The sequence below is a fragment of the Penicillium expansum genome, assembly GCF_000769745.1.
Source record: "Penicillium expansum strain MD-8 chromosome Unknown contig355, whole genome shotgun sequence".
Lineage (NCBI taxonomy): Eukaryota > Fungi > Ascomycota > Eurotiomycetes > Eurotiales > Aspergillaceae > Penicillium > Penicillium expansum.
The window spans coordinates 237,532-261,238 of record NW_015971216.1 but is presented as its reverse complement, the minus strand read 5'-3'; the positions used below and the strand labels follow the sequence as shown (position 1 = coordinate 261,238).

At 49.3% G+C, this 23,707-nt stretch overlaps 9 protein-coding genes across 9 annotated transcripts; 7 read left to right on the top strand and 2 right to left on the bottom strand.

The window, feature by feature from the left end:
- Positions 1-309: 309 nt before the first annotated feature.
- PEX2_100910 (M protein repeat protein) lies at positions 310-3,039 on the top strand (the record flags this gene model as incomplete). Its single annotated transcript, XM_016747361.1, has 3 exons — positions 310-499; positions 554-2,037; positions 2,095-3,039. The coding sequence occupies 3 exons, from the start codon at positions 310-312 to the stop codon at positions 3,037-3,039; spliced, it is 2,619 nt and encodes an 872-aa protein (XP_016601836.1).
- A 536-nt stretch (positions 3,040-3,575) lies between these two features.
- On the bottom strand, positions 3,576-4,666 carry PEX2_100900 (uncharacterized protein; the record flags this gene model as incomplete). The annotated part of the gene is made up of 2 exons (XM_016747360.1): positions 3,576-4,565; positions 4,613-4,666. The coding sequence occupies 2 exons, from the start codon at positions 4,664-4,666 to the stop codon at positions 3,576-3,578; spliced, it is 1,044 nt and encodes a 347-aa protein (XP_016601835.1).
- Positions 4,667-5,441: 775 nt separating this feature from the next.
- PEX2_100890 (uncharacterized protein) lies at positions 5,442-6,520 on the top strand (the record flags this gene model as incomplete). Its single annotated transcript, XM_016747359.1, has 5 exons — positions 5,442-5,478; positions 5,586-5,873; positions 5,965-6,039; positions 6,097-6,198; positions 6,315-6,520. The coding sequence occupies 5 exons, from the start codon at positions 5,442-5,444 to the stop codon at positions 6,518-6,520; spliced, it is 708 nt and encodes a 235-aa protein (XP_016601834.1).
- A 3,573-nt stretch (positions 6,521-10,093) lies between these two features.
- Positions 10,094-12,759, top strand: PEX2_100880 (uncharacterized protein; the record flags this gene model as incomplete). The annotated part of the gene is made up of 3 exons (XM_016747358.1): positions 10,094-11,107; positions 11,160-12,607; positions 12,672-12,759. 3 exons carry the CDS (start codon positions 10,094-10,096, stop codon positions 12,757-12,759), a joined length of 2,550 nt encoding a protein of 849 aa, XP_016601833.1.
- A 1,146-nt stretch (positions 12,760-13,905) lies between these two features.
- Positions 13,906-14,250, top strand: PEX2_100870 (Apq12 family protein; the record flags this gene model as incomplete). Its single annotated transcript, XM_016747357.1, has 1 exon — positions 13,906-14,250. One exon carries the CDS (start codon positions 13,906-13,908, stop codon positions 14,248-14,250), a length of 345 nt encoding a protein of 114 aa, XP_016601832.1.
- Positions 14,251-14,878: 628 nt separating this feature from the next.
- PEX2_100860 (putative signal sequence-binding GTPase GPN3) lies at positions 14,879-15,748 on the bottom strand (the record flags this gene model as incomplete). The annotated part of the gene is made up of 1 exon (XM_016747356.1): positions 14,879-15,748. The coding sequence occupies one exon, from the start codon at positions 15,746-15,748 to the stop codon at positions 14,879-14,881; it is 870 nt and encodes a 289-aa protein (XP_016601831.1).
- Positions 15,749-16,126: 378 nt separating this feature from the next.
- PEX2_100850 (S-adenosylmethionine synthetase) lies at positions 16,127-17,436 on the top strand (the record flags this gene model as incomplete). Its single annotated transcript, XM_016747355.1, has 3 exons — positions 16,127-16,203; positions 16,295-16,380; positions 16,436-17,436. The coding sequence occupies 3 exons, from the start codon at positions 16,127-16,129 to the stop codon at positions 17,434-17,436; spliced, it is 1,164 nt and encodes a 387-aa protein (XP_016601830.1).
- A 786-nt stretch (positions 17,437-18,222) lies between these two features.
- Positions 18,223-21,298, top strand: PEX2_100840 (uncharacterized protein; the record flags this gene model as incomplete). Its single annotated transcript, XM_016747354.1, has 3 exons — positions 18,223-18,387; positions 18,465-19,211; positions 19,262-21,298. The coding sequence occupies 3 exons, from the start codon at positions 18,223-18,225 to the stop codon at positions 21,296-21,298; spliced, it is 2,949 nt and encodes a 982-aa protein (XP_016601829.1).
- A 1,112-nt stretch (positions 21,299-22,410) lies between these two features.
- Positions 22,411-23,622, top strand: PEX2_100830 (uncharacterized protein; the record flags this gene model as incomplete). Its single annotated transcript, XM_016747353.1, has 4 exons — positions 22,411-22,541; positions 22,602-23,034; positions 23,094-23,288; positions 23,344-23,622. 4 exons carry the CDS (start codon positions 22,411-22,413, stop codon positions 23,620-23,622), a joined length of 1,038 nt encoding a protein of 345 aa, XP_016601828.1.
- Between the last annotated feature and the right edge of the window lie 85 nt (positions 23,623-23,707).

Below are 23,707 nucleotides of genomic sequence, written 5' to 3'. Positions count from 1 at the left end.
TTGCCTCGCGTTCACTGTCTTGTCGGTCCAGCGCCTTAATCTTCGTTCGGGTTCCCACCTAGTACTTTCAACTCGGTTTAAATACTACCAGTCTCTCTCATTTCTCCCTCGCGGAAAGTCTTTGCCATTGCCACCTAGGCTTCGACACATCTAGCAAGAGTTGTTGTCGAATTGACTCCGAAAACGTCCCCCACGATAGTCGCAAGTCGACGTCCGAGCGCAGCCCCCACCGAATCCATGCGAATGCGACACGAGGCATTTGCCGCTTAGTAGCCTGTTTGCGATTTCCAATACAGTAATTCTGCCACAATGGCGCAGAACTCGCAAACACAAAAGCCAAAATGGGGAGTGGGTTCATTTTTCCAGCAAGCTGTAGCCGGCGTCGAGTCTCGGTTGGATCACATCTTGATGGATGAGGAGGTTAACCAGACCAGCTCTGTTGCAAAGCCTACTGAAACTCAGGGCGGAGAAGCACCACCAACAAAGGCTCCTGTTGCTTGTATGGAATCCATAACACATGTGCGACCCAGTAGAACTAGCTAACATCTTTCAGCGGTTTCCCGCAGTTCGTCGACCGCGCGAAGAAATGACCGGCTTCAGGAACGTCTAGCCCGAGCTATGGTGAAACAAAATGCCTCGAATCTCTCTTCCCAGTCTCCTCAGAGCCGAGTCTCGTCACCACCTGCTAGTCCAGTACCTAGCAATGGGGCTCGGTCTAGTATGGACATCGATTCCAGCGTTGCATCGGTGAATAGTGCGGCGGAAGACCCCAAGATCTCTCACCCGAATGACGACAGCAATGCAGCTATATTAGCCTCGCCGAGGATAAGCTACGACTCCGGGGTATCACCGCGTGTTTCAACGGACATCAGCGTCGCAGACTCCATCCCCAGGACCTCTGTAGATGTGGCTCAATCATCAACTGATTCAGCCAAAGCTAGTCAAGAAGTATCGGATTCGCAACGCAATTCGATATTAAGCGACATTGCCAAGGGCGACAGTCCGCGCGTTAGCGTTGAATCGCCATCAGAGGTACCAGAGGAAAATGAAAACTCGGATATCGCTCGCTTGCAGGCTGAGCGTAAAGCTGCCGAGTCTCAATGGCAAGAAGAAATGCATGGCTATATCGAACGTATTGATGCACTGCAATCAAAGTTGAAATACCTCGCTAAGGATGCTGCGGAATCGGCTAAAAATGCTGCGGCAAGTGCTACCCCAGGGAGTGTGCAAAAGCAGCTCCTAGAGAAGGATGAGAAGATCGCATTGCTTCTTGAAGAAGGGCAGAAGCTGTCCAAATCAGAGATGGACCACCGCACGGTGATCAAGAAACTGCGTCAGCAACTTACTGAAAACACCAAATCTCAGACTGAAATGAAGAGAAAGACGGAGAAGCTTGAACGAGACTTGGTCAACTCAGAAGCAAGAGCCAAGCGGGCAGAGGCCGCAGAGAAAAGGGCAACTGAGTCTTTGTCATCCCAAACAAAGTCGACTAAAGACTTAGAAGCTGTTACCAATGAACGCAATGCGCTCAGCCAGACCGTCCAAGACATAAAATCGCAATTGAGTCGGGCGGTTTCCCGAGCCGAAAACGCCGAGACAAAGGCGAACTCTGATGCTCTAGAGCTGGAGAAGCAACGGGCGACAGAGCTAGACGAGGAGCTATGCAACCTGAAGATCGAGCGCGACATTAGTGAAGAAAGGTCTAAGAGGGAAATTATTGAGTTGAAGGAGAAGATTGAGCAAGAGAAAGAAAGGGCTCGAATGCTCGAGGCCGAATTGAAAAGCGAACAGTCTGTCTTAGAAAGCAAAATGGAAAGTCTTCGCTCCCGCGCAGAAGAAGCTTCATCAGGAGCAACGGGAGAGACTCAAGCCAAAGTTTTGCGTCAGATCGAGAATCTACAAACTCAATATGCTGCTGCTAGTGAAAACTGGCATACATTAGAGGGTTCTTTGCTCTCGCGCCTGGCTAGTGTGGAGAAAGAACGCGATGATGCCGGTCGACGTGAGATTGACCTTCGGAAGAAGATTCGAGAGATGGTAAGATCTCAAATTCCATACTCTGGTATGCTGGGAGACTAACTAATATCAACGTAGAACCACAAGTTAAAGAACTTCGAAGAGGAACTAGACAACGCCAAAGAAGCCGAGCACGATTTGGACAGCAGGCTCGAGGAACGCATGGAAGAGCTGCAAAAGCTACAACAGAAACTTGAGAAAGCGGCAGAGGACCTCGTCTCAACGCAAAAGGACATGGCTGAGCAGAAGAAAATATGCGACGCAACATGGGCGCAGAAGCTGGAGGAGGAGAGGACCAAGTGGAGAGAGCAGGTGAACTCCCCGTCGCAACTGCGCGGAGTATCGCCCGTTGCATCTCTACGGCGATCGAGCACCCTCGAGGCCATGACCCCAGGGATGTCGGACTTCCGCCCTCCTAGCCGGCGCTCGTCGACCATGGCTTTCACCTCACCTGAAATTGGCACGCCGCCTCGGCAAAATTCCTACCCTGCCTCATTCACCCAAGCCACGCTTTCTCCCCCCCACATCAACACCAATCCATCAATCCTGGCAGCGCCTTCCATCAGCTTTGAGCCGGAAGAGTATTTCGAAGATTCTGGTACTCCTGTCACTCCTTCGGCGTATGGGGGCACCCAAGCACCTCCATCGCGCGGTATCAATGACATAATCTCCGAGTCAACCGTCGGCGCTGGCCCTTCTGTGCAGCTGGTCGAGCGGATGAGTGCCACAGTCCGCCGCCTAGAGAGCGAGCGCGCCGGCTCCAAGGACGAGCTGGTCCGCGTAACAACCCAGCGCGACGAAGCTCGGCAACAAGTTGTTGATCTCATGCGTGAGCTCGAAGAGAAGCAGCTCTCGGATTCTCGCGTGCAGGAACTTGAAGCTGAACTCGAAGATCTTGATCAGCGCTACCAGACTACTCTTGAGATGCTAGGCGAGAAGAGCGAGCAGGTTGACGAACTCAACGCTGATATCGCTGATCTCAAGAAGATCTACCGCGAGCTGGTTGACAGTACTATGAAATGAGGGCGAACTGGTTAGATGTCTACCTACCATTTAGTGAGCCGCCAGCTGGACGCTTCTTGGTTGGGATCTTTCGCTTAGACTTCAGCACTCGGATTTGTAAATAGAATATATGTCCTGTACAAATGAATCGGTGTTAAAAAACGAATTGGCTCCTGCATCCCAGCACGCCTTCCAAGGTTCCCTTTTACGGGGAGCAGTCATACCTGACCTGGTACTGAGGTCACTTCGACTTCGCAAAATGAGACTTCGCTTCCACCCTTGTACGCACATTCGGATTTTACCCCTGAAAGCCTTCCGCTCACAACATTTAAACAATTAGCATTGACCAGCAGGATTCCAGTATGTAGTTACATGGCAAGCTTTTACCACTTCTATGCTGACCATAGCCATTCAGACTAATAGGGGAGATTGAAGCCCGCGGCAAATTCCAAGAAACACTCGTATGGTCCAAAAAGTGGTTTCACAGATAACAACAATACTGTGAGCGCTTTGCTGCACGGCCTTACGCTATCTCAAAGCTGTTAGACATGAACATTTCAAGAAGATGAGGAATGCACCGAGTTCTCAGTGCCCGGCCTAAACTGCACCAGCTGCTGAGAACTTTCGGCCTGTCTTCTATCCCAACTCGCAAGAAGAACATTGAGTAACTCATTGGCAACACCCAACAACAAGAAAATCGCAATAACCTGTCCAAACGTCCATCCTTTCTCTTCAGGGTCGAGGTCGTTGCGAGAGATAGTCTGCTCTAGCGAAACAATCAAGTATATGCAAAATGAACAGTACGCGACCTTGTTCAGCGTAAAGTTGAGCAGCGCCTGGCCATGCAGCCTCTCGGGTGGCTCAAGACGATCCTGGTAAACAGGATGGTTGACCTCCACAAACCAATTAATCCAGCCTCGCTTCTGACCCTCAATCCTGTTTCCAGCGTCGGGATGCCGTCTCCGGTACGCAACGGAAGCGCACAGACACGGCAACAGACACGTGAAAGTAAGAGCATAACCAGCAACAACTGCACCCAGCGTCCCCAGAATGATATACCGGAATACAGGAGAAGTGGCTTTGATGCTGACGCCAAATACGACATAGACCGTATCCTTGTTGCACTGGGGCTGGCTACCAAATTGCGGCGCCGTCACCCAGACATAGACGTTCAAAGCAAGGAAAGCCGCCAAAGCCAAGATTTGGATTGCGGAGAAGAAATACAGTCGCCATGGGCCGAGTCCTGCATACCGGCCTTTGCTCACCATGTCCATCCCAAGTATGGCGAGAAGGTGCACTACACATATTGCGTGGAAGAGTGTTAGGTCTCCCCGAACTGTCTGGTAGATTGCTGTGCAGAGGAGGGCTAGTCCTTGCAATCCGAGGGCGGAGGAGACACCACGTGAGAACTCTTCTTGATCTTCGCCGGGGGCAAATACGCGGAGCAGATAGCTAACGATCGACCCGCCTAGGCAGAGGGCGTAGATCGATATACGGATCTGTGGGTGATGATTTAGCTGGTGCGCTCTTTTCTTGAAGGTAGGGAGCTAAATGGCGATAGGATGAGAATAACGTCGTATGAGACAAGACTTACTCCGACTCCAGTTACATCGGGATTAGCCTCGATGACACAGGCTGTTGAGTTCATACCGTGTGGCACAATGATTGTTGCAACGACTTTCCAAGCGATATGCTATAGCGAACCTGAGTGGAGGGGTGAGGGGTGAGGCGCTCTATATCTCAGTCTCGGTTCAAACATACATCATCGCTTTTACATTCCTCGATGAGTCTCTCGGTTCGCATGACGAAAGGGCGAAGGATACGGAGGAGGAAAGGAAAAAGCCATGTGCCCGGGCATGAAAGTGGCTAAGCAGTACCATTGCGCCACGAAACCCTGCGATCACCAGTCGAAAACACCATTCTTCAAAGTTTGATAAAGACAAAAAGGCGGCTGAGTCTGCCAAGATGATCTTGATCGCACTGGGATTGGGTCGCCTCAGGATGCCCCATGTGGCGCCCAAGCAAATGCTTACTGCAGGAACCGCTAAGGCCGAATTAGGGCTGGTAAGGGAACGCCAGAGACTTAGTCTCGGTAAATGAGCCCCTTGATTGGTCAGTCGGGAAGTGTATACTCAAACTACTGCAGCCCTTCGTTTAATGCTTCGTGATTGATTTACCTGTTTCATTGAGAAAAAAAGACCATGGGCTTTTTCAGCCTCCTATAGCATCATCCATGTGACACCACGAGGCTTTTGGCCGGGAGAATTTGGGGAGCTTACCTATCTATCCCGTCGTGGCTAAGAAATTCAATTCTTATAAGATATCCGCTTTTATTCTCAGGGTCCGATATATATTTTGACCTCGTGGATTGTTGCTACTTCTGATACACTGAATTAAACTGGTTGTTGCTAACAATTCTCACTATGGACATGGATAATGTCGCCCGTCCTGCTATCAACAGTAAGTCTCAATTTGTTCTACACATGAACCCGGAGCAAATAAAAATGACTTCCTCTTTGCGTCCCTATCATGCTTCAACCCAATACTTACTATGCCCTTCACTTTAGTATGGACGTTCTTCGCCCTGGCTGCGCTGGACATCGCAGTAAACGCCGCCGCCGGTCCAGCTGCAGTGGCGACCGCCGCGCATGTCAATGGGAGCCCACTGACAGCGAGAGCAATGCAAATTGGTGCGCTCGCTGGAGTTACTAAATCAGGGGTGTTGGCATTCGTCGAATTTGCGGGTTTCGCAGGCTTGCCAACACCCGCGTGGATACTGTTGACTCTGGTGGCGAGTGGATTTGGAGTTTGTGTCCTGGTCACGGCGGAGGTTAGCAATTTGGTTCTTGGAGAAAGTGAGTGCAGGCCCGAACACTAACTATGCTATGCCACTTGAGTCAGTGGTTATGAGTATGACCTTTGGTTTTTGTTTCTAACGGTATATAGCACCAAGCGCGTTGCTTATTGCGGGTGTTGTCGCTGCTATTCCTCTCGCAGGAGAATGTATTGGGATATATGAATGTAAGTCCTTCTTCTTCGCTTGCAGCTCTTCATTACTAATCTTGTTTGGCGTTCCAGCGGCTGGGGGCCTATATGGTAGCAAACCTCAGACACAACTTTGTATTATGGGGTTCGATGCCTTGGGGGGATATGTCTTTGCTCGTATGGCACATAATGGAGGTCAGTTGCCGTTTTTTTTCTATGCCATGAAGGCTTTGGGGGCCAGTCTCTTCGCTTTGACTGTTGCATCTGTTGACGTATGATTTGACTAATACTTGAAATGTGGACACCTACAGGCTATGATGTTTGCCCTTACAACGTTGCTGCTGCTGCTGGGGCTGTGTACGGCGTCATCACCGGTTTCTTCCATGTTATCCTTGGGTGTGTCGCCGGATTTACCTTCTATGAAAGTACGAATGGTAATTATGAAATCCGGAATGCCTTTGGGACTGCGCGAGGGTATAATCCGAATTGGCAACAAAATATCGGGCATGGAGTCTAATATCGTGACATGGGTTTAATGAAATGATATCTATATGTATTACGAAGGGAACTTTTTCTTGCCTGAACACCAATGTTCTTTTTCTTGTTGTCTTTCTTTCTATACTTTTTCGGGATGGAGCCTAGAAATATACGAACAAGAATCCCGATTTGACATTTCGCAAGAGTTATCCTGACACGCAAGTCCCTTCGGTAAGGCTCTTCTACAGTGCGTAATTCAAGATAGCCCTCAGAAGATTAGCCGATCTGCTCCAATTCCCGTCGCATCGAACTTCGAGGGGAAGGAGGGGGGGTTGATACTCGCGGGTGGGGAACGGCTTGCCTTCCAGATGATTTCAATTACCTCATTAGGCTGCTGTTGCACGAAGGTTGGGAAAGAACGACAAAGGTTAGAAGTTGGCCTAGTGTTCGGTCCGTCGTCGGCATCTTTCACAGCATGACATCAGAACTAATGGACCAGATTTCAGGCGCTCCATGAAAAAAAAAAAGTTCTACGTGGCTAAGAGAATCGCCATCTTGGTACATCGTGGATTCAATCGCATGCGGTACAACCCTTCTCGGGTGGTTCACCCCCCCGTTGACGACGAGGTTGTAGGGTTTAAAAACGGTAGGGCATACGAGATCAACGAGAGGGAAGAGGGTAATATATGCTCACCGCCATACCTAAGTAAAGTATAAAAGTCAGTTTGAGGACATGCTATGTACAAGCTAGACAGTGCACCAAATATGTTCTAGGAGCTTAGCATACGGAATACCTCTATTCCATTCGGCCCAGAGATGAACAAAAGACAAACAGCAAGGGCCCCTGAAACAGCTAGCATGCAGCATCGAGACATCTAGCCGCCCGACGGATCCAGACATCCAGAGGCTCTCACCTGCTTCTAATGATAGAACGGCTGTGGCTGGGATTTAAACAAAGCTAGAAAATCACTGATCACCGAAGGGGCGAGCTTTGTACATATGTATCAAGTCTTTGAATGTAAGACAAGTTCGAGAGTGAGACATGGTCTAGACTGCGTGAAGGGAGTGGATCAAACGGGGGTGCATAAGCCACATTTTCTTTATTGACGTGCATATGGACTGAGACAGATTATTAGTGCTGTCCGTATATTGACTACTCCGTACGGAGCTGATGGTGTTGAATTAGAAGTTAGATGCATCTGGTTTTGCCCAAGTGACTCAGGATATCCCTAACTCATTCCTAAATATTAAATGTGAAGAGCGATAACTATACTGCGTACTACGGAGTACATAGAACTGTCTCGGAATCCTGGGCTGTCAACTCTGTCTGCGGCAGTTATTGGACCCTGATGAAGTAGCCTGAGGCATTTTAGAACCATTAATTCCATACAATACGGAGTACTCCGTAGATCAAGCCACCTTAGGTAGCTATATAGCTATTTTTATATCACCCTTGCCAAAATGGTAATATCCAGATTAATTTGCTATATATATATTCCGTACGGAGTACACATATTGTACTTTGTAAGACCAGTTAAAAAATTGTCTCCATGGGGCGTAACACAGCGCGAATCCCAGAAGCCAGATAAGCGCGCTAATTACGGAGTACGAAGTAAAACAGGTATAGATCGATAAGGGACCGAAGGCACAATAATTGCATAATAATCCGATATTCCCGGACCAGTGTTGACTAGGAGTTGTGTGGTGATTACTCCGTAGTGCTGGGTCGTTTTTTCACAATACGGGAGATAGAGAAGTATACGGAGTATATGGACGTCGACGTACAACTTAGAGTTGGATCCCTGAGCTCTGAGTTGGAACAAGGAGCACATTGTTGTCCAATCAGTTCAAGGCACGAAAATCAATTACATGAATTGGGCGGAGTACTCCGTAGTAAGGATTGTCTTTTTTGGATAGGGTCTGCAGTGCTGAGAAACTTGGATCCAGTTATAATCTCATATCTGTCCGTACAGAGTACAAATTACACTCACATTGGCCAACTTCCTGATGTGACAAGATGCAGAAACAGGTTGTTTAGCCTAGGCGCTTAGCCCGTTGAAGCAACATATGCCGGCCCACGCGCTGGCCCGAGTGTCCAGCGAGACGCTGTGTTGATCGACGTCTCACTTTGATTGGACATGACACAATGGTTAGCGTGCAGTATTGAATTGAGCACGTTCTTCCGTTAGGGAATAACCTTGGTTTTTTTGCTCTTACAAAATTGAGAAGTTTGGATAGGAGAGGGAACCCTGAAAGGAGAAAAGGGGCAACATGTCCACAGTGGAAGATGCCCTTTTTTTTCGAGAACCCCTTAATCTACTGCAGACAATTAAATACATATTGAGTTCAAATTTTAATACAGAGTAGTTGAAATTATCTAGAAAAACCATATTAAATTATAATATAAATGGTCCTACGGAGTACAACATACATGTGTTGTATAGTCGATAGCGATGACCTACGAAAGTCAAATACCAACAGTTGAACATTGGAAAAGGTACGGAATACAATAAATACAGGAAATATGTACAGCAAAAGTACACGTAAAGTACTTTCAAGTATCTTTTGAGTATCGAAGATAAGGAAAGTTACACGCCCGGTACAAAGAAAGTACGGAGTACACAAGGCTACCCCTGAATCGCCAAGCATTAGCCCGGGCCAACTCCCATCTCCACGACTCAAGGGGTTCTTTGTGCCACTTGACACTATTGAATGTTCTATTTTCATCTGAACCTGGTTACCATATACCGCCTATACTGTGCATACTCTGCATACTCTGTATACGGAGTATATTGACGATAAAACATTTTACGGACTTCATACTATCAAGGAATAAGGACGTCAACCATACGGAGTATACAAAGTACGCTTCATGGTAGTTGTAGGTTCAAGTGATGTCGATCCTACCAGCCAGAGCACCATTGCACGATGTATTTCTGCCAATCGANAGGACCCCCCGGGGCCTCGCGCCCCCCCCCCCCCTGCGCTCCACCCACGCTTACTCGTCCCGAAGCCAGCGCTAATGAAATGGAGAACCCACGGGCGGTTTGCGCCAATCGCCCCGGGTTGTCATGTACCAAGACTTTCTCCTTTTCTCCCATTTCCCTTCTTGTCTGATATTCTCCTGAGAATAATCCTTACCCTTTTGGTCGTCTCATTGGCGCGTGCCATTCTCTTTCCCGTGCTAATCGGCATGAACGACTGTCGATCTATGGCTATTTTTTGATACGGACCAGGGTGTTTCATGGCGTCTCCTCTTGGGTTTGGCGGCTCTCCCGCCCATTCAGAGAGCTACTCTAGTCCCAATCCCCCTCCAGCTACCTCTCCAGTACGAAGGAAATCTCTCCATAATGGTGATCCAGTGACTTCGGGCCCTGACCACCCCTCCTCTCCCATTTCGTTCGAGGGAGATAAACCCACTTCAGTTCCCACTGCACCCGTGGCCAGACCACTATCCCCTTTGTCGGTGGATGGAGACTCATATATATCGGTACAAAAGAATCCAAATAGGTACGCGACTAGCATGACCCTAGTTTTTCCTCTCCCGGATTTTTCTGCAGACCTTCCTTTTCCTCCCCAGCTACCTACCGATCAAGCATGATATGGCCTATACATGCTATTCCGCTTCTCCACAGTCTGGAAGACTAATCGCGTGCCCCTGTCCCAACTCCCCAGATATTCCCGAGGACAGCACCCTACCCAACCCCTACACATCGATACCGCCGCTTCCCGCCACGGCTCCGCTTCATACTTGAGATCCGTGCTTGAGGACGACGACGACGAAGACGAGAGTCCCGACTACTTTGACGAAGTCTACGAACACCAGTTCATGAATGGAACCCCCCTGCACAGTCGTCTAGATAGCGAACCATTCATCCCGGTCCTCAATTCCCCTCCTCCAACAAAACGATTGTCACGACGGGCAACGAGCATGGCATTACATGCACCTATGAACAGACCACCACTACATATTGACGTGGATCCGCGTTCTGTATCAATGTCAATGGGTGCGGGAGATCCAAGATACTCAAAAGCCCCTGGAAACAAGATCAGCTCCTTCTTCGGCTGGAAGGCGGCGAATAATAATGCAGCCACATCCCCTGGAGGCGAATCATCGAGCACCGAGATCTCCGACTCCGGTCGATCAGCAATGCCTTCCCCCATGCCACCATTAGCAAACGTCCCTTTCAAACCCGGCTCTCCATACGATTCCAAGACCAATGGATATGGTCTTCCAGCGCGGACTTCACTTGGGGCTTCGAGTTTAAAGGAGAATATATTCATGTCCAAGATGGCAGACATAGAGAATGAATTACGAGAGATAAGCTCCGAATTGGCAGGATCTATCCGCCGAGAAATGGATCTGGAGGATTTAGTCGAACGGCTACAATTAGAAGGTCCGGATATCAATCGACGGACAAGTGACTACTTCTCAGACTCGGGTACCAGCTCTGTTCGCTATGCCTCTGATGCTGGGAAGAGCGAAGATATTGAAAAGATTCGCCGCGCTGCAGAGCAAGAGCGTGCACAACTCAAGGTTGAATTATCGCAGAAGTTACAGGATGAGCGATCTCAGCGGTTGGCATCAGAGTCGCATGTCCAAATCCTGGAATCTCAAGTTCAACAGGTACGGCTGGCAAACTATGCGCAACATGCGACTGCTGCTAACATTTATCTAGCTTCGACGTGAGAGAACGGATTTGTCCGATTTGTCGTCGAAAACGAAGGAACTCGAGACCGCCCTGGAAAATACCAAGCGAAAGCTGCTTGAAGAGCGGCAATCCAAAGATAACTTTGAGGACCTACTTACCGCTATGCGAGTAGAGTTGGAACAATTGCGTAATGATCGAGATCAACTTCGAGATGACAACAGGCTCCTGGAGGAAATTGAAGCTTTGAAAATCGAAAATGCTTCTTTGGCGCAGCTACAGGGCGGTCGATTCGCTTCGATCGCCGAGGAAGGTAGCTCACCCAGAAACTCGGCATTTGGAGTAACACGATCGAGCTCCGTTGCACGCAAGCCCAGCGGCTTAGCCCGCTCGGGCTCGCTATCTCGGTCCAACTCAGTCAATAATAACAGTGGTGGTAAATCACCAGAAACACGTGAATCGTTGGTTGATAAGGTCCACGATATCGAGGTTCAACGCGATGCCCTCCACCGGACATTGAGGAGCCTCCTCGACCGCCAGGCATACCAGGCCCGCGAGTATGAGAAGCGCACTCGTCTGCTCGAAATGGAACTTGTTCAAGCCCAGCAATCCGGCCCCCCACGGAAATTAGGCTATGAGAGAGATGTGCGCAACCTGCGTGAAGAGGTGAATCATCTCCGCATGCGCGCTGAGGATGCCCTGGATAGCAAGTGGCAGTGTGAGAAGAATCTCGCTGGTCTTAAGATGGACTTGGACCGTGCCGAGCAGGAGACCAGCTCTCTACGCGCACTTCTTCTGGAGGACACTGCCGCTGGTGCAGAGTTGATGACCGGCCAAGAAGGCTTTGCTGAGGTCGTGACCACATCCTCTTCCCTACAATCCGCATTCCAGCAATTGCAGGCGGATCAAGCTGAGGCTGAGGCGGATGTTGCGGATTCGGAACAGCTTGCTTCCTCCCTTCTCCGGACTGAGGCGTTGGGCAACAAAGTCCATTACCAGCTTCAGACAAACACCTCTTTGCATGCCCGTCTAGCAGCGGCCATTGATAAGGGTGACAAAGATCAACAGATCTCGGTTGAACGGATTAATATTCTGCAGAACCACATGAGGGAGCTAGAGGAAGATCTTTTGGTTGCGCAAAATCACTCGGAAGAAGAGATGAGCAAGCATGAAGAGGAGATTCGTTTGCTGAAGGAAAGCCAGCATGCCCAGCTCTCGCGGATGATGAATGGCAGTCGCAACCTAGTCGGCCTCTCGCCACGGCCGCCGAGCGCACCGTTCGATTCTCGCTCACCGCGTCTGGACCAGACCACGAGCGGCCAGGGTGTACCCTTGACTGAGGTTGTCCAGGCCGGAATCCTCGAGCGCCGAGTCAAAGATCTCGAGAAGCTCCTCCGTGATGCGGATATGGAGATGGAGCAAGTGGTTGGTCGGATGAACCGCACGCAGCTCGATGTGGCTCAGCTTCAAACTGACAGGTATGCAATTCATGTCTCGTTTCATACTCCTTTTCATCCTATCTTTTACTAACTCATCCCACAGAGATGATGCTCTCCGCCAGACCCGTCAACTTCAGACCGAGATCCAAGCTGAGCGTGACGCTCTCAGAGGGCTCATCAACGCCCTGTAATTTCGACAAATCTCGCGCTTTGTCCTTTCCTAATATCTTACTATACCAACGTCTGCATATGCATTTGCGCTCCCGTCCCCCGTGATGGTAGAGTACAATATCTTGGAGTTAGCCCGGAGTCCCGGGTTTTTGTTTTGGGTTCTTTTACGAAGATAATGCGTGTGGCATCGCGCTGGCCTCTTCCCTGACTTGGGCTTGGGGCGTTTTGTCTTTCACATTCACGAGGCTGGTGGTTGACTGTTGTTGGTCACCATTGTATATAGAAATCGTCTCTATTTGGGTAAATATCTAATCTACTGTATAGTATCATTAATTATCAATCTGATATTCATGAAATATATTGAGATCAGCAGAGAGTGATGTACTACGGAGTACGGAGTAGTGAGACTGATTTTCAAGTAGAGGATCACTTCCAAGGTTCACATGCCACGTTTGTTTAGTTTGCATCCTCTTATCATCTGGGTGCCACGCCGCAACTTAGAAACCCCAGTGTGAATGTCACATTTGCTTCTTGACCTGCCTATTATTGATCGCATCAGAATATATACCTTCAGAAACAAGCTCTCCTAGTTTCCGCACCAGCTGACACCTAACACATCTCACAAACCCCTCCTCGGCCTGATCGCATTGCTCAACTACAAAGAACGAGCTCTAACACGAGGCCAAACAAAGCCCTCTCAAGTCAAAGAACCCACACTCCTGAACATTAAAACGCCAGGGTATTATCTCCTTCCCTCACACCGGCGGCCCCCTCGAACACATCCAATTTTCAAGGGTCACAAAGACCCGAAGTTCTCAAACAAAGCCCCGGCGAGCCCAAAGAAAACCACGGACCTGACACGCGAGGGACCTCTCTCTCTCTCTCTCTCTCTCTCTCTCTCTCTAATCCCCTGTCTCTCCTTCGTCGACCACCTCAACAATCAAAGACACTGAAATATACAACGACCATGGACTTCCTACCAGGTACGCACCTCACCTACCCTCTAGCCATATAGATACAAATATCACAACGCGAAGTTCCAGAAGCTAACCAAGAATCCCACGGACACAGAAAACCTCCAAACAGTCCTCCAAAATCCCACATTCACCTACCTCCAAACAACGACACAAGACCACCTCACAACGAAACTCTCCCACCTACGCACAATGGTGCTCCAACCATACCTAATCGAGCCCCTCTCGAGTTTCCTCGCCTCCTACTCCTCCTCCATGCCAGACCTACTCTCAATAGTCCTCCTTGGCCTCATTATCATCGTCTCCCTCAAAATTCTAGAATACGCCTACCGCGTGGTCATGTTCTGGGTCACGCTCGCTTTCAGACTTGCCTTCTGGGGCTCGATTCTCGGTCTCGGCTGGTATGTCTACAGCGTTGGTGTTGAGAATGCGGGCAGGGATCTCGGGTGGCTTTGTGGTGTGATATATGGGTTTGTGGGCGATTTTCAGGAAAAGAGTAAGATCGCTGCGGCGGCATATGCGGGGACACCGAAGTAGGGTGGTTTGGTTTGGTTTATTGGATGGAGTTGGGTAATGGGAATCGAGGATTTTGGCCTGTTTTTCAAAATCCTCGGCTTGTTAATGTCTTCCTTCGCAGCTGTGTGCCAGTTTGGGGTATATGATGAAAATGTGCAATGGGTCTGCCTGTGTCTTTACTTCATCCTGCTAAATTGGTCTAGCGATTACGAGTTGTTTTGGAGTTTAGACATGATAATATCCATGATTTGATTTTGGTTTCATTATGGTTTCATTATAATGTTTATTAACTGAGGCTATGACCGAATATCCATGTGCAGTGTGGAAAGCTCTCAGCTCTGACTCCGGTAGCTTCAGCCATGGTTGTGTCGCAAGTATGGTTGATTCCAGACGTCCAGACAGCTCCAAATGCTGTCTAGTCCGGCGTGGGCGTGACAAGCATGTTGGAACGTGTTTCCAATGTCGTAAGATCGGCCGTACAATAGGAACATGAGATTGAAAAGGGCTTTTGTCTCAGACTGCTCTGCTGCGGGAAACTCGAGGCTGCTTCATGGAGTGTCATTGGATAAAGTGGTCGGTCGTGGGGGGTCTCGAATGTGCAAGAATTTGCTGCAAGCCAAAGCGCTGCATTAATCACGTATGATATCCCTCAATCCTCATAATTCACCTCAACTGCATCCTTGGGTTCTCTCGGTTCCTGGGCCTCATGGTACTGGATAGCATCGTCGATGTGGCTCACAATGGCTGCAACACTGTCCTCATCCGAGACATCCAATTGCAGGAACGAGACCATACTGAAATCATCGATCAATTGTCCGACCGCCCGGTTGAGCTGCTTGAAAGACCCGCCGCTCATCAAGGAGTCCGCGGCCATGGGGTTGGCACTTGCGGTGAGATCGTCCTCTTCCTTCTCTTGCAGTAATTGCACATCCACGTTGGTAAACCGTTTCAATTCCCGGCGTGTCACCATATCTCGGACTTGGTCCATCTTGCTGAGAATATTTACATGCGGCATCTCCATCATCAGCATGGCGGACATGGCACTGAGGGTACCGGCGAAGAATTTGGCTTTGTCGATGACGAAGGTGCTTTCGAGTAGGTAGGCGGCGCACATGTTAATATTCAGTGGGCCCTGTCGGGAGAGGAAAGTTGTAAGGGTTGGTAGAAGAGGAATATGTGTGTAGAGCTCGATCTGGCCAGGCATATCGAAGATGATCAAATACTCTTCACTCAATGGCTCCAGTGCCTCTGATAGGAATTCAAGGTTCTGAAGGAGGAACTCGAAGCAGTATATGAGACCTCCATTTGGTCCCAGACCCATCTCTTCCATCACATCTTCCAAAGTGATCAGATCCCGAATGTCGAGATCTGGTTCGTAGGCAAATGTCTCGGCGGCGGGGTCGAGGTTCACGTAGAAACAGCTCCGGCGGGTGGTTTGAAGGTGTTGGATTATTGCATTGCTGAAGGTGGTCTTGCCTGCGCCTGCAGGGCCCATTACTATGACACCAAATTTGGACATGGTTGCGTATTGAATAGAAGTACAAAGGTACAAAAGTACAAAAAGAGGTTTTGAAGGGTTCTATCTTATCAAGAAAATTGCGGGTAAACTGCCCCCAGTCACCGCCCCCAAATTGCGCGATCACGGGCTGACAAGGGACAGGAAGTACCGCGTACGCAGTACAACGAGGGTACTTCGGCAGTACCTGGCCAATCCCCCACTCACACGGTCTTTTTTGGTCTTTTTTGTGGTACCGCCTGTGTAACTCGGAAAAAAAAAGCAAAACCCCACCAATTTCCCCTCCCCGAGAGATCTTCCTCCCTTTTCTTTCCTCCATTCTTCTTTCCCCCCTTTCTTTTCTCGTCAATTTCTTAATTTCTTAATTCACACACCGTCACAATGGGTTCTGTTCCTAACAGCGGCACTTTCCTCTTCACCTCCGAGTCTGTCGGCGAGGGTCACCCCGATAAGATTGCGTGAGTTATACTAAAAACCTTCTCATCTCTACCGGAGTGATATTAGGGGTTTACACCAGTTCCAATTGTCAATGTACTAATCCACCCATAGTGATCAGGTTTCCGATGCCATCCTCGATGCCTGCCTTACTGAGGATCCCCTCTCCAAGGTCGCTTGCGAGACTGCCACCAAGACCGGTAGGTTAACCATTGATTACTTCTGGCCAGATCTCAATCTGACATGTCACACTAGGTATGATTATGGTCTTCGGTGAGATTACCACCAAGGCCCACCTGGACTACCAGAAGATCATCCGTGGCGCTATCAAGGACATCGGTTACGATGCCTCCGAGAAGGGTTTCGATTACAAGACCTGCAACGTCTTGGTTGCCATTGAGCAGCAGTCCCCCGATATCGCTCAGGGTCTCCACTACGAGGAGGCTCTTGAGAAGCTCGGTGCCGGTGACCAGGGTATCATGTTCGGTTATGCCACCGATGAGACCCCTGAGCTTCTGCCCTTGACTGTCATCCTCTCTCACAAGCTTAACGCTGCCATGAAGGCTGCCCGTAATGATGGCTCCATCCCCTGGTTGCGCCCCGATACCAAGACCCAGGTCACCATTGAGTACGCCCACGACAACGGTGCCGTCAAGCCTCTGCGCGTCGACACCGTCGTCGTCTCCGCCCAGCACAGCGATGATGTCTCCACTGAGGAGCTCCGCGCTGTCATCAAGGAGAAGATTGTTCGCAAGGTTATCCCTGCCGAGCTCCTCGATGACCGCACTGTTTACCACATCCAGCCCTCCGGCCGCTTCGTCATCGGTGGTCCTCAGGGTGATGCCGGTCTCACTGGCCGTAAGATCATCGTCGACACCTACGGTGGCTGGGGTGCCCACGGTGGTGGTGCTTTCTCCGGAAAGGATTACTCCAAGGTCGATCGTTCCGCCGCCTACGTTGCGCGCTGGATCGCCAAGTCTCTGGTCAACGCCAAGCTTGCCCGCCGTGCCCTCGTCCAGCTCTCCTACGCCATTGGTGTCGCTGAGCCCCTCTCCATTTTCGTCGAGAGCTACGGGACTTCCTCCAAGACCTCCGACGAGCTGGTCCAGATCATCCGCGACAACTTCGATCTCCGTCCCGGTGTCATCGTGAAGGACCTTGACCTGGCCAAGCCTATCTACTACCAGACCGCCAAGAACGGTCACTTCACCAACCAGGAGTTCTCCTGGGAGTCACCCCGTGCCCTCAAGTTCTAAGCGGGCTCTGCTTGATCCGGTGACTCCGGACAATTTTTGACGACTGTGATGATTTGCTTTGTTTTCAACAACTCAAAGCACGATGAGCATAGACTATAAAAAACCCTCATAAAATCCAGAAGTTGGTTTCCGCTTGGAGACCAACTTCTCTTGTTTCATTATCTGCATGGTCGCGCAAATGACGGGCCTTTTCGGCGAAGACAAAATTCAACATGATACCACTTTTCATCGGCTGGGAAAGGAAGTTTTTGGCGTTTTTCTGGAGCGACAGTCTTCAACACTACTGTCCATGGTACCTACGAGGAGAATTTGGTCCTGCCTCCACGCTGGATCATACTCCATCGGTTTCGAGGGAACCTGCACGCCACTCTCTGTGAGAGTGCTTGAGGGTTCTTTTCGTTGTTGGTCCTGGGCCTGCTAATCTAAACATTAGCGATAGATTCATAATATTCATATCTTTTTTCACACATTGTTTTTGGTAGTATACTACATACTAGTTTAGGTATTTTCAACGTACTCAAATATCTCAATCAATTCCAATACCTAGGCAAAATCCCTAAGACAACACACCAACGCTCTCTCGACCACTTCATTTTGAAATCAATTAACGTGTCTCATATTGGTCCAGGCGGAGTGCACGTCCCGACGCGTGACGCCAGACCCACCAAGATTCAAGCGCGATCTGTCGACACCTGCACAACCAACGTCAATTGCTTTATTAGTTTAGCATAAGACTCGACTCTTGCATTCAAATTACAGGATGCCCACGATTTCCTAGCCGCGATCATGGCCTCGCGTATAGTCCCCAACATCCTAGATCCGCTCAGTTCATCCGCGCTGAACAAACTCCACGAACCGACCCCTCCACTCATAAAGAAACGGAAAAGAGGCGATCAAGAGGAACTAAACGATGCTGCTGGACAGCTTGCTACCTCTTCTATCGTGATAAGAGTGAGTCACGCTTATGATTAGCCCAGCATACGCTCAATTTATTAGTTTCTGTTGCTTACTCTCCGCAACTTGTACAGGCTCACTCGGCGTCTTTATCTGATGAACCCTTGATCCTCGAACCAATTACCGCCCTCCCCCGTACAAGGCTGCCCCTCTCATGGCTCGATGACACGCCCGCCTCCCGATCCGATGAGCAACCGGGCGGCCTTTTCACCGCGGACATCCCTACGCTAGAAATTGACCTAAGCGCGAAGGCGGAACCAACTGTCCTTGCTGTGCGCCTGATGCCCAATGGCGGGCTCTACATTATCGAGAGGGTGAAGAGGGGCATATACTCGCTCTCTAAGCTTGCCCGATGGGTATACGAAGGCAATCTCGTTGTTGCGGCCAAGGGGTGGCATGGAACTGACGCAGCGGATGTGGATAGCGTGGCTATCGACGAGACCGGTGCTGTTCCCGATGGGTTTGACTGGTGGCAGGTAGCTCAGATCGATGAACCCCTCTCCGATGTTGAGATGAGCGAACAGTCCACTGGGCTGGATATTGCGGTTGTCTTTGGTCCGTCTGAGTCGGATCTCGGGAATAGCGAGACATCATTTGTGGGCGTTGTAGAGCATCGGAGTCATTCGCTTGCTCCGTCGAAGAGTTTCGACGCCGCTGAGGGGAGCTCTTTCTTGCTTCCTGAATCTCAGGGCTTGGGGGATATTACTACGATTATGGATATCGATGGTGTCGATTCCAATGTCGTAGATGTGCAACAGTCGCCCGAGGAGTTGCTGGACGGGATGAGAGATCACTATATGCAGGCTCTCTATGTATCAAAGGTGATATGCTCTACTCGGTATTAGGGGGTTGCCCAACTGACTTTTTCTAGACTTCTGTGGCGTACTTCGCGAAGGGCCCGTTGACACGCTGCCGGACTGCCTTCCAGGCTCGTGACTCAGAACAGCCTCATGGGTCAACAGAGCTGATTGAATCCTACCGTGAGGCCATTCTTGCTACAAAGAAAATGGACCTCAAATACAGAGAAACATTGCCATCGGCAATTCGCGATGCAGTTCTTGCGCTTTCTGATGATGGCGCGAAATCTAAGAAGCGGAAGAGCAAGAAAAAGAAGATGGGCAAGAATGGTCTTTACCCAGAGGAGGAAGGATTCATCCACAGATGGTGGAAGGACAGAATCTTGAATGAGTCTTCTGCGCAGGAATCGTCGCGTGAAGCAGAGTCTAAGAAACAGATTTCAGACCTCCGGCTGCGCGAGACACAATTGCAGATCCTGCTGATTTTGGAGGTCATGGTGTTGGAAATGACCATTGCTTCGGCAGAGAAAAACAGCACTAATAAGGAGAAAGATGTAAATGGAGAGCAAAATACGTCGAAGAAAGCCAAGCCTAAGAAGCCCACAGATTTGAATGTGCTCCTCGAACTCCACCTCGATCGGATGTGCATTTGGCATGCTGTGACAATGGAAGAAACGTCTGCCGCTGATACAGCAAAGGCTTCTTCTTTCAGTAGCAGCCATCTTTCAGGCAAGAAAGTCGAGAGCGATGCGGTGCGTGACTTCTGCACGGAAGTCATCATTCCATTCTACGCTGCGCGTCTCCCGGACAAATGCAAGTTGATCACCCGCAAATTCGGCGTATCTGGTGCTATTTCCCCAGCTGCTAAGAAGACACAATCTTCGAGTAAATCACACCGTGTGGAACCCGGGGCGGAAGTCAAGCGACAACAGCCTGCGCCAAAGCCCCGACGAACATTGCAGCGAGTACTTACGGACGATAAAGCAGCAGCATCCCATGCTCGGCACCCAGGATTGACTCGATCCAACACTGCACCGAGCCAGCATAATGCAAAGCGCGATATTGAGCCCTTGCTTCCTACGGTTCTCAGTGGCAGTGTTCGGGGTGGCATACAGAAAGCAAAACGGACAGAAAACCGTGAGGTCGATCTTAACGCCGTAGCACGACAGCATGAGACCAAATTGAGAAAGGTCCAAATGCTGGCCAACCAGAAGAAAGAGCTGGATGCTGCTATTCACGCGCTCCGGAAGCCGAACAGAGAGCTCGTCTCCAAGGATTTGGCTGACGATGCGTCGAAACGGGTTATAAGCGGCGGAGGCAGTTCAAGAAAGTCAAGAAACCCCGTACGCAATCCGTTCGGCGAAGGTGTACAGGTCATGGCGACTCCTCGAGGCAATCGACGGAAGGATGCGGTGGGCGGGCTACCACCGCTCCCTCGTAGTCTGGCCCCATCTCGGTCATTTGCCGGTGTGGAAAATTCTCCTTTTGGCGAGTCTCCCACCACAATCCCATCATCGAGTCGACGGGCGATCTCATTCTCTGGCGCCGACTCAGACCCTTTCAATTCCCATGACAACTTACGCGATGGACGAAGTCCACGGTCAAGTCAGCCGGATGGAGCAATTCAAGAAACTCCAACTAGGCCGTCATCCAAACTTTTCCAGAGTGATACTATAGCTGCCCGTCGGCCATCGTCATCCACTGGCAAAGGCCTGTTCAGGGTGCCTAACCTCCCAGCGCCTCGCTCATCCACACAAACAATGGTCCCAGGCTCCCCCATCCACTCACGACCTAATAATATCTCTACATTCACGGATAACTTGTCAACATCATCTCGCCAATTCAGCCAGTCTCTCAACCACGCTCGCACCTCGGCAATCATGGAGACGCCGCCCAGAAGACAAGCACCGCAGAATATATCTACTCCCACTGCTGTGCCATTTTCTCTGTCGCTTGATGCTATGGTGACCGATAGTCCTCGCGCTCACTCCCCATCTGCCGTCATGGGAACTCCCGTCAAAGGCGCCGCAGCTGTACCTGTGACGCCGGAGAAATCGCAATCCAAGTCGATATACGAGCAGCTGGGCTGGGATGACGAGATGGAATTCTAATTTCCCAATTTCCGATGCATCCACGCCTGAATGCATATCGTCCTCATATGTCATGCATTTATGCGGAGTTTTTCTGTGCTTGTTTTGTTTTGCTGTGCGTTCTTTCGTCCACCTTTTTTGTTTTATGTGTACTTGGTGTTCGGGCACACCTGGTCGGAGTTTCAAGGCGGTTGAAGCACTGGTATGGCGTGGATTGCTGCATTGTTGAATTCTTATTGGATATATCCCCATCACTGCATTATCTTACCTTCTTCATTTTCATAAGCATACAATACATTCTATTCATGTATCACGCGAAGAAAAGTCAAATATTCCGTATTATTGTTGGGGCTTGACATGCAGGAGGCCCACGTGATGACTTTGAAGAGATTGAAGTGAGACACTACAACATAAAATTCTAGGTTCCCCTGAAATTTGGTGTCTCATATGTCAGGGTTCTGGTCTAGGATTGTACATCTTGGCCCGTGTTTTAGATTGTACAAATTTCGAGGGCTTTTGGGAAGTACACGCTACCATTCACATCAAATGTTGTATTTTGTGTACATGATCTACAGTCCAGATACGCGTATTCTTCCCATCACATGTTCTACCATGTTTTAACTGCTTTGGATATTTTATATCTTGCGACTAATTCTGCTTACTCTTCGAGCTATAAGACTAATAAAGAGGGAATGCTTTAAAAAAAGGCTACCAAGAGGCTACCAAAATAAACAACCAAGGCCGTGCGAATCACCGACTATTCTTGTACATCCTACACTACCATGTCCGTTTTATTTAGCCTAGTGAAAGTCAATTGCAACTAGAGCGCCACTAAATCGATCTTGGCTTGATCTAATGAGGCAATGCGACAGGCCTTACGTGGTCGTCCAGCTCGCCCCGGTCGCCCCACTGTGAAGGCAGTCGTATTCGCTTTGGTCTTTAATATACCGCAAAACTCCTGAAAAGGGAAGATAGTCTAAAATTGTCTAGGCTGTACTTTATTTTATCTCATTCGCCTCATTCCTGATATGATATCTGAACCTATCCAATCCTCTCAACACAAACCCAACAATGCTTACGGAAACTCCAAGGAATCAGAGATTTGCACGTATTCTGTGCCACTCAGTCCAGTCATGAGCGAACAACATCATCAAAAGGCCCCGAACCACAGCCGACCTCTACTATACGTCCCCAACACATTATGGACGCGATTATTTGCAACAACGGTGGTCATTGAGACGGTCCTCACAGTCGGAATTGAAAGGTAGGCGCCCGACCTCGAATAGCAGTCCCTTCTCGGATTTGGAGCTTATGGGGAAATTAGTTGGATTCTTATGAGCCTGTGGGACGACCTCGACAACGATAGCAACGCAAACGGAAAAATGCGCCTTCAGTCATTCCTAGGCCTATACATTTTCGCTCTTCTATACGAACTGGCTCTGTCATATGACGCACTGCGCCGGAGGAACACAATTCAGCTGGTTGGGCTCTGCATCTGCAATCAGGGCCTGTTCACATTTGGCCTGCTCCAGATGCGAGAGATCAAGGATACAATCTCCAGCTTGACCAATAAAGAGCTCGGCGACCGTCTGCAGGAATTGTATAAGATTGAGCTCATTCTTGTCCCAGTGTTTTTGGGTGTCGGGACTATGTGCATGAGCTTTTTTACGTGGAAATTGCGCGGGGAGTTTTCATGGTCTATATACAAGAATATCAGTGCGGATTTGCAGATGAAGCGTCGATATTTTGTATATCAGGTTTGTTGCGACGGTGCTGATAACCTCCTTTGTTTTATGACTGACCTGATTCTTTCCAGGTGTATATCGCTCTCCTAAAATTCGATTTCTTCTTCGTATTTGGAAGTCAACTCCAGATTCTCCTTGTTGTCTCTCAAGCCCAAGACTTCGATTTCATCGTCAATGCCTCTGTCATCCCAGTCACCATAATGACCTTGGTCCTGTCAGCTCAATTTTGCAAGCGCGAGAAGACGAAATCTCTCTTACTCATGATGGTGAGGATTCTTGAGAGCGAAGCAAAATCCGACCTTATACTAACCAGTCATTCAGTTCTTCATGCTTCTTATAATTGGATTCCTTGTCCTTATCATCCTTCGGATTCACAGCCCCTCGGATAACACTGATTTCAGCTCTTTCCGGGTGTCCCTGACATTATTCGCAGGTGTATCAGCGCTGCTGATGATTATCACGGTCGTCAGCTCCGTGATGTGTATCCTTAACTTCAATAAAGGATTAAAGGCTCATGTCTACCACCCTAAGAAGCGGAAATCGTCTGTCTCGCTGGAACTCCAATCCCAAGAAACACCTACGCGGTTCCTGTTGAACTAGATATATTGACTCTACGACTTATTGCCCTTTTCTTTCCTCTGTGTGTTATATATCCTAACTATTCTATGTACATATAGACTTATAT